General features: G+C 33.3%; 2 protein-coding genes across 6 annotated transcripts in view; both read left to right on the top strand.

Annotated features, from left to right (window-relative positions):
- Positions 1 to 2,531, top strand: part of LOC137659081 (S-antigen protein-like) — an 11,534-nt gene extending 9,003 nt beyond the window's left edge. Inside the window, exons 3-4 of the mRNA XM_068394167.1 lie at positions 1,859 to 2,023; positions 2,215 to 2,531. Of these exons, the coding sequence (XP_068250268.1) occupies positions 1,859 to 2,023; positions 2,215 to 2,531 (482 nt within the window). The remainder of the gene's footprint in view (positions 1 to 1,858; positions 2,024 to 2,214) is intronic.
- The window catches only part of LOC137658688 (glutathione S-transferase 1-like), a 459,350-nt gene that overhangs the window by 233,446 nt on the left and 215,904 nt on the right, over positions 1 to 10,000 (top strand). For 4 of the 5 annotated variants that reach the window (XM_068393672.1, XM_068393671.1, XM_068393674.1 and 1 more), the window contains exon 2: positions 7,631 to 7,665. The exons of the other annotated variant lie outside the window; for it this stretch is intronic. The gene's annotated coding sequence lies outside the window, so the exon portion shown is untranslated. The remainder of the gene's footprint in view (positions 1 to 7,630; positions 7,666 to 10,000) is intronic. 5 annotated transcript variants of the gene reach the window in all.

Here is a 10,000-nt window from a genome sequence, read left to right on the forward strand (position 1 = left end):
ATAACTCAATAAAGAAATAATGAAGACTTTACAAAAATATTAAGGCAGAAGGTAAGTAAAGTCAGATTAATAGATAAAATTTATTATAATGTGTAAAAGAGAATGCATAGAAATTAAAACAGGGAAACATTTTTATTAATCCACTTAGGATAGAAATAAAATCAAAGGCTGCTGGATTAAATTCCCCTGATACTCTACTGAAGCCGACCCTAGTCATCGAACACCTCGAGCGAGGGGAAAAAAAGGTGAACGGAAAATAACCCCTCTTTTTAGGGAAAATGTATCCCCAATGTTTACACACAAACACCTGACGTTGTGTTTGGCATCAGTTGGTCGAGAAAAAAAAAAAAAGAAGAAAAAAAAATAACTTTACTTTCCAAGTATCGAGGTAGAGGTTTCTTTTCGGGCATCCAAGATGTCGTGTGTTGTTGTCGGAACTTCTGATGAATTATATGTTTACGAGGGGGACATATCCCCGTCGAGGGCGACTTACTAAGGTCTTGTGACGTCAAGGACGCCCCCTGTCTTTAGCTGCTGCCAAGTCTGTTTAAGATATCAAGATGGTGGAATTGGATTAGGTTCTGAAAAAATGGTTTTTTACGCTTTGCTTCGGTGTACAAGTTGGGATATACCCACTGTAGATGCATCGTTCTCAATTTCTGCATTCATAATTATGGGATTTTAGGTATAAACAAGTGTTATATATATATATATATATATATATGTGTGTGTGTGTGTGTGTATGTATGTATGTGTATATGTATACATATATACACACACACATATATATATATATATATATATAATATATAGATATATATATATATATATATATATAAATATATATATATATATATATATATATATTTCTTATAATTTCCCATCTTTCTAGAGGAGAGGCTATTGCTTTTTACAGGGAAAGTCACCTTCTCTTTTACTTTTATTTTTTTTTTTTTTAGTTAGATATGGATTCCTGTCCCAACGGGCTTTTAAAACGGAAAGCTTTGCATGCAAGTTTTCCAGTTAGCTGGAATGCATTTGTAATGCATTTTATAGGCTATAAGCTGTTAAGGTTACCAACCAACCGTTAAGATATTACCTGCAGAAAGTTATTGGATAATTAAAGGCTCAGTTTCGGAAGCAAAGGTGGAAAACACCGTATCTTTATAAATTTCTGTTTAACTGAGGACTCCAAAGGTTTAGCTACTGCTAATGTAAATATTTTACAAATCTCTCTTCACGAGACATATATATTTATTGCATACCTCTAGACGCTTGCAATTTTACGAGTATATCTCTATGCAATGTCAGCAGCCAGTAAATTCTACGTAAAATACAATCAACTTCCACAAGAAACTGCATGTGCGAAATGTATGCACGGATTCATCCGTATTCAAAAACTCATCATTTGTGCAGATTTCATTGACACTAAGAAACGTGTTACTTAGAGTTCTGAAGAACGTGTTACTCAGATTTCTGGAGACCGTGTTACTAAGAATTCTGAAGACCTCGTTTCTCAAAATTCTGAAGAACGTGTTACTCAGAATTCTGAAGAACATGTTACTCAGAAATCTGAAGAACGTGTTAATTAAAAGTCTGAAGAATATGTTATTCAAAATTCTGTAGAATGTATTACTGAACGTTATGAAGAACGCATTACTCCAAATTCTGAAGAACGTGCTACTCAGAATTGTGAAGAACGTGTTACTCAAAATTCTTAAGAACGCCTTACTCCAAATTCTGAAGAAATTGTTACTCAGAATTCAGTGTTACTCAGAATTCTGAAGAACATGTTACTTGGAATTGGGAAAAGAATGTGTTACTCAAAATTCTAAAGAATTTGTTACTCAAAATTTAGAAGGGTGTGTTACTGAGAATTCTGAAGAACATGCTACTCAAGATTCTGAAGAATGTGTAACTCAGAATTCTGAAGAACATTTTAATCAGAATTCTGAAGAACATTTTAATCAGAATTCTGAAGAATGTGTTACTCAGAATTTCGAAGAACGTGTTACTCAGAAATGTGAAGAACGTGTTACTTAAGATTCTGAACATTTTACTCAGAAGAATTCTGAAGAACATGTTACTCAGAATTCTGAAGAACGTGTTACTCAGAACTCTGAAGAACGTGTTATTCATAATTTTTAAAGAATGTGGTACTCAGAATTCTGGAGAACTTGTTACTCAGAATTGTGATGAACGTGTTTTCTTAAGATTCTGAACATGTTTCCAAGAAGAATTCTGAAGAGCATGTTACTCAGCATTCGGAAGAACGTGTTACTCAGAATTCCGAAGAATGTGATGCTCATAGTTTTAATGAATGTGTAGCTAAGAATTGTGAAGAACGTTTTACTCAAAACTCTGAAGAACATGTTACTCTAAAGTATTCGGAAGAATGTGTTACTCAGAATAATTGTGAAGAACGTGTTACTCAGAATACTAAAGATCATGTTACTCAGAATTCTGAAGAATGTGTTACTCAAAATTTTAAAGAACGTGTTACTCAGAATTCTGAAGAACGTGTTACTTAAGATTCTGAACATGTTACTCAGCATTCTGAAGAATGCGTCACTCAAAAGTCTGAAGAACATGTTACGAAAATTTCTGAAGAACATGTTACTCAGAATTCTGTGAACGTGTTTACTTAGAATTCCCCACTCAAGGAACCGTACACTTCAAAAATTTTATTTATTTATTTATTTTTTTTATTTATTTATTTATTTTTTTTTATTTATTTATTTATTTTTATTTTATTTTTTTTTTTTTTTTTGATAGATTCTCGAAAAGGTACATCACAGTCAAAACACATACTTGTATTGACTGTTGAATTACCTCAAGGAGGTTTTGAAGTCAATGGTGGAAGATAGAAATACATGTATGTGAATAAGTTTGTAAAATTTAAGCTTACGGGTAACCCCATTCAATGGCAAATTAATACTTCAATTAATCTTTAATATGATAAATTAGTAAGAGATCAATTTGGTTACGGTTGAAGTTATTCTGTGATTAATATGAAATGGTTACACTTGTGCAACTCCAGATGGTTATGAGTTGGCCTATAAGTGTGGGGCCTTTTTTATTTTAGATGCCAAAATATCTAAATGATTAATTAGTCTAGCTATTTCCATTTCGAGACGCTGAATTTACTAAAGGTTATACCATATTGATTTGATATTTTGTTGGTAAATGACAAGAATTATGTAGCAGGCTTGTTATTGCAACTGAATTAGCGCGAACATTTTTTTTTTTTAAATTGTTCATTAAAAGTTTCTTTATTTTTTTATTTATTTGAATTTACGCTAATAAATAGCAGAGTATTTAACTTTCTCAAAGTATACATGGGCAAACGAAGAAACTTGGATTAACATTTGAGCATGAATTAATCGTGGTCTGGCAGACAAAGGACATGAAATTGGCGAGGAAATTTATTTCAGCGTTTCCATTCCAATTGTTACTTCTCTCCTGTCGTTATTTATTACAGTTATTTACAACAACAAAATGTACTCGTGTTTGTGCGTGCGTTCATCCTTTCAATCCACGGGATTGGATGTAAATTCTCCGATAAACTGTTAGGTTTCTTAGAGTTTTAATTATGCATTTTCCATCATTATCTGAACTCCATTATGTTATAACTACTATACGCGACCCATCAAAAATAATTTAAATATTTTGATGCACGTGCACACTTTACGAATTCAACCCTTCCCACTCCACCCCTTTCATAACCTCCTCAACCGCTCCCACCAGAATGTGATTACTCCCTCTCCAACTCGAGGGACGGAGAGACCGAGTAGTTATACCTCTTGCCACTGAGTGTGACTGACTATATATATATATATATATATATATATATTATATATATATATATACACATATATATATATGAGGTAGAAATTTATTTCTATTCGAACACGATGTTGTGTTGATATTTATCCATATATATATATATATATATATGTGTGTGTGTGTGTGTGGGTGTGTGTGTGTATACTGTATATTCAGAAACTTACTCTTTATTATATAGGGGAGATAAAAATCCTATTGGAAAATCCAGTGTTTGAATATATATATATATATATATATGCACATAAACACACACACACACACACACATATATATATATATATATATATAAATATATATATATATATATAAATATATATATATATATATATATATATATTTATTTATATTCAGACACTTGCTCTTTATTATTTAGGGGAGATAAAAATCCTATTGGAAAATCCATGACCAAAACAACTGAACTTCTACAAACTTCCCAAGGATAACTTGAGTCACGTAAGAGTATTTGGCGGCGTAGAGTGGTACCTGCCAAATGCCCCATTTCCTGGCGTGCCCATAATTGACGTCTCTTAAACGACCCACATGATGGTAACGTATAATCAATGGAGGAAGGTCCCTTTTTTGGGCTATTTTCTGAATGATTAAAGGATGGAAGCGTCCGCCTTATTAATGATTCGCACTTACAAAGATAGATCTTGTAAAGTTCTTTCAGCACTTCGGAATGAAAAGGGGGAAAAGTTCATTAGAATTGCTTAAACAAGGTCAGGCGTCCTTTCCTCTTTGGGTGATAGCTTGAGAAAATTGACGGCCATTAATGTCGCTGACAGTTGTGTTAGACAGATAAGTTCAGTTCGTTTTCGGTCGTTTTAGGAAAGGTCGAATGATAATATTGAAATGAATGGGAAATATGGTGCCGATTTTTTTTCATAAAAATTACAAGATTATTTTAATTATCTTTTAATTTTCCAAAAATTCCCAAAGAGTTATCACATTACCGCGACAGTTATTGAGTCCTTTGACTGGCCAGACAGTACTGCATTGGACCTCTCTCTCCCTCTCTGGTTACTACTTATTTTTTCTTTGCCTGCACATGCGTCGAATAGTTTGGCCTATTCTTTCCACATTCTCCTCTGTCCTCATACACCGGACAACACTCAGATTACCAAACAATTCTTCTTCGCTCAAGGGGTTAACTACTAGCTTAGCTAGTAATAATAGTAATAATATGAAGACAGGGCATACAAACATTCAAACAGATCTTCTTCTTCTTCTTCTTCTTCAACCCATTTCTGTATGGGGTCACCGTTATGAATGAGTCGTGTCTCCATCGATTTCTGTTCTGTGGCTCTTTTTTGTCAACACCTTTCAATAACAAATCTTCCCCTATACAATCACGCAATCTCTTTCATACGTGGTGATAAACACGTGAAATTATGTATGAAATAAACAAGTTCTCTTGAGTGGATTTCCTGTCATACATGCATAATTATTTATGAAATATACAAGCTGCTTTGAGAGGATTTCCCTTACGTAGGAAGCGAATGTTCGATGCCTCAGTATACTTGAAATACTCAGACGATAAAAGAAAAAAAAATAAGAGGGACGCTGTGCGACCTAATTACTTGACACTAATATTCCTGCAATTGGCAAGGAGCCAGCGCACATACCTTCCCAAAAAAAGAGTCGTGAAGAGAGAGAGAGAGAGAGAGAGAGAGAGAGAGAGAGAGAGAGAGAGATTTGATATTTCTTGAGCGCTCATTCACTGTCCTCTCACAAGACTTGCATCAACTCAAGGTTTTTGGATGCCCTGACCCACATAACGATTGAGGGCAAAAATTTATCAGTTTCGTCACCGTAACATTATGTATTCTGATTGATTGGCAGTTGACTTCATCTATTAGTCGTCAAGTTAGCTCGCTTAAGGGTGGCTCAAGGCTGACTTTTTTTTTCAAATCTAGATCAGTAACGGAAATATGGGTCTGATTTCGTGTTAATGGCATTCATAATAAGGGAAGACTTTTCTGTGTGCAAAGATTGGCGTATGGTCTCTCTCTCTCTCTCTCTCTCTCTCTCTCTCTCTCATTAATGGTTTGCTTATATCTTCGTAGTGATTACTGACTTAGTGCCAAAGATTGGTTTTAATAGCAAAGTTAGGAACGCGTAAGATCTGAGAGTTGCTTGTATTAAGATTAGATGAAGAGTCAGATTAATGTTTTAAAAAGAATACATGAGGTGGAATTTTTTATTAAGAAAATTCAAATTAATCCTATAAGATTAATGTCTGAATGTAAACACCAAAGCTAAAATTGAATTTCAATTCACTTGGTAAATTAATTGGGAAAATCATTTCTTTAAATTAAAACGAAAATCTGTAATATGAAATTGAATTGCTGATTTGTCAAAGTTAGTATATAAATGAAAAAAACGTCCCCAAGTTTATTTTGATAATATAAAGATTAAAGACTGCCCCAAAAAGGACTACCCCAATTAACTTCCCTACTTGACCGTTTTAGTTTCAATTGCTCTCAAGAATTTAGTCTAAATCAAGATCGCGAGATTGACTGTAGATGATTTATAAGATAGTCTTTTTCTAATGATAGGATCTCTCAAATTCTTGGGTCTATGAGCCCTTCTAAATAGGTCCGTATTCATCCAAAGGGAAAGGTACACAAATCCAGTATAAGTGGAAGATCATCAAGGGTTACACACAGTACTTACAGTCAAGACTAATTATTATGAATCCTTTTATTGTATAACTATATTTCATTATACAGTGTATATATATATATATATATATATATATGTATGTATGGATGTATGAATAGCGAAATTTTTTATGCTTGTTAAGGGAAACTAGTTTTATGTTGAAATATACATACAGACATATAGGCCGATATATATGAATGATGTTCATGGAAATAATTTTCATATTATTGATCCTTAAGTCCATCATAATCCACTAATATCGAATTCACATTAGTTTTTTGAAGTAACATACTTTCAATGAGAGTTAATTACAATAAGCCTTCCCTACCCCAATAATGATTCGAACATACACCCATTGTCTTTGGTAGCCTTTTGGCGTTAACTATATCCACCAAAAGAGATGTAAGTTGGTATTGGCTTGGTTGTACATGACCTTATTGAATTTAGGGAATGTGCCTGAAATGGAAATGAGCATTTTTTTTTACTAGTGTTGGGTTTGTAACAGGGATCTATGTAAGGTATTTTGAACAATGCTCACGCCTTTTAATTTTTTATTATATGTGTGTATATATAATACATGTGTGTTTATATGTGTATTGTGTATGCGCACCCCAAACTTGGATATGTAAATGGCACCCAACATCTCAAGACATATCTTTACATGCTAGCATCTTCATAACAGTTCTCATTATCAAGGCCATTGGTCCTTTAGAGTAGAATGTTGGAAATGTTTTAGAAGAGAAGAGTGTGTCAGGAAGCAAAAGTTAGAATTTATAAAGTATGAATGTGATAAGCTAATGAATAGTGTAAGTTGAAGCCGGTGAGACTTATTTTGGTGTCTTTTACCATGTAGAGGGATTGGAGCATTATACATTTTTGAAAGATAAATGCTGTATACCTTGAAGTATTACACTCTTAAGAGGGTGTGGATATAGAGTGATCAACACTGTAATTGTGCAGGTGTTAGACGGGAAGCTGATGAGTTGCCTTGTGTATATATGGGAAGGTCCTTATACCTTAGAATGTTCCTTTACACAGCAGTTTATATTTTGGAATAATCTTTATACCTGAACGTTATACTTGAACTTTTTCTTATATATTATTTTTCCTGATTTTTCAGAAATCTATTGAGAAGGAAAATACGGCCAGTACACAGTAAGTCAGTCTGTTTCATTTGCCATTTTGTGTGAAAAAAACTATACATGAAAATGCCCCAAAGATTCTCTCTCTCTCTCTCTCTCTCTCTCTCTCTCTCTCTCTTGTACATAGCCAGTGCACAGTAAGTCAGTCTGTGTCATTTACCATTTTGCATGAAAAAACCTATACATCAGAATATTCCAAAGTTCTCTCTCTCTCTCTCTCTCTCTCTCTCTCTCTCTCAGCCAGAGTACAGTAAGTCAGCCGGTTTTACTAATTATTATACTTGGAAACCCCTTATAATAATATTCCCAAAGCTCTCTCTCTCTCTCTCTCTCTCTCTCTCTCTCTCAGCCAGAGCACAGTAAGTCAGTCAGTTTTACTAATTATTTTACTTGAAGCTCCTTTATAATAATATTCCCAAAGTTCTCTCTCTCTCTCTCTCTCTCTCTCTCTCTCTCTCTCTCTCAGTAGTGCAATCTAGAATCCGAATAGTTAATTCAGTGAAATGAAACTAGTTGGTAAATTGTCAATTGCTACTTTTAGACAGTTTTTTGTTATATACAAATAACACTATGAACTTCACAGATTAATTGAAATGTTTGAATTCCTTAAATCGTGTCAAGGAACATTATTACCTCCTCCAAGGAGGTATTGCGATCGAGTCTGTTTATTTATTTTGTATTTGTGGGCAGGATTACGTCAAAACTACTTGACGGATTTTGATGATATTTTCATCGAAGATAGACCCTAGGACATGGACGAAACCCATTAAATTTTGGAGCTGATCCGGATTTGCATTTTTCGTGTCTCTGTGAAGGATTACGTCAAAACTACTCGACGGATTTTGACGATAGTTTCACCACAGATAGATCTTAGGTCATGGACCCATCCCATTAAATTTTGGAGAGGATCCGGATTCTAGTTTATTTATTTGTCTGTGTGTCTGTGGACAGGATTACGTCAAAACTACTCGACCTATTTTAACCAAATTTTCACCACATAGATTTTAAATCATGGACGACCCTATCAAAGATCTTAGGTCTTGGACAACCTCATTGAATTTAGGAGATGGTCCGGATCCGGATTCTAGATTCGGATTTGCATTTTTCGCCATTTCAAAGATAACATCAAAACAAACTGACGGATTTTGGCGAAATTTTAGATTTTAGGCCATGGATGACTCCATTAACCATTGGCGGAAGTCAAATCTGAGATTATTATTATTATTATTATTATTATTATTATTATTATTATTATTATTGGCTAATCTACAACCCTTTTTGGAAAAGCAAGACGCCATAAGCCCAAGGGGTCCAGCAGGCAAAAATATCCCTGTGACGAAAGGAAATAAAGAAAAACAAATAAAATAAACTACAAGTAATGAACAGGGATTAAAACTTTATCACTGGGTTGAATTTCCCATTATACATATGTATATATATAAGATGTAAAAAACTAGTAAAAACATGAAAAAAGAAATAAGATACGAAAAAAATACGGAATAAATATCTAAAAGGTTAAAAATTGTTTTGGATCCCCTACGAAAATAAAAAATAAAAATTCTTGTCATCACAACACACATATCCTAATTAAAATATATATTTTCTTTTGAAGAATTAAAAAAAAAAAACAGTAATTTAGTTACCATGGATATAGCTCTACTATAGTTCAAGTTTTTAGGCAACTAAATTGATAATATTTTCAGAAGTTAAGAGGTATCAGTGAAACTGTTTTCAATAAACCATCTGGAAACGTTGTGATTGTCCTAAACCAGAACATGAATGTGATATCGTTGCGTCCTTTTTCTTTCAGTAGCATTGCTTGACTGATATTAGTCTCGGTTTCCCAAGTGGTCAATATATGGACTTCTCTAATGAGAGAATTTTATCAGAAATTTCCCTTTCTACTCTGTTTTCTCGATTGTAATGTTTGTTTGATATCCCAATTGACAAAACTCTGAGGATATTAATCAGAAAAGATTTTCGACAACATATTGATTAACCTCATTTTGCCAATTGAAACTAATGTTACCCTTTTTATAAATTTCACATTTTTATGTATAATATTTATGTGAAAACTTATAGATTATGTAATCAGAATTTTGGCATTTTTTTTTTATTTTCGCTACTTTACACAATCTTTAAAAAAAACTATATTGCGAAAATCACAGTATACTCAAAATTAATTGGAATTAATTATAGACAAATACATACACACACACACACACTAATATTTGATAGTGTGGCTATGCCAAATCCTCATCACTAAATAACTTTGGTATGATTCCCAGTATTGTTATAAAACGTGTTTTTATTATGTTACATCTTTGTTGTCTGGATGTCCTGTATTT

This window comes from Palaemon carinicauda, chromosome 19 (assembly GCF_036898095.1).
Source record: "Palaemon carinicauda isolate YSFRI2023 chromosome 19, ASM3689809v2, whole genome shotgun sequence".
Taxonomy (NCBI): domain Eukaryota; kingdom Metazoa; phylum Arthropoda; class Malacostraca; order Decapoda; family Palaemonidae; genus Palaemon; species Palaemon carinicauda.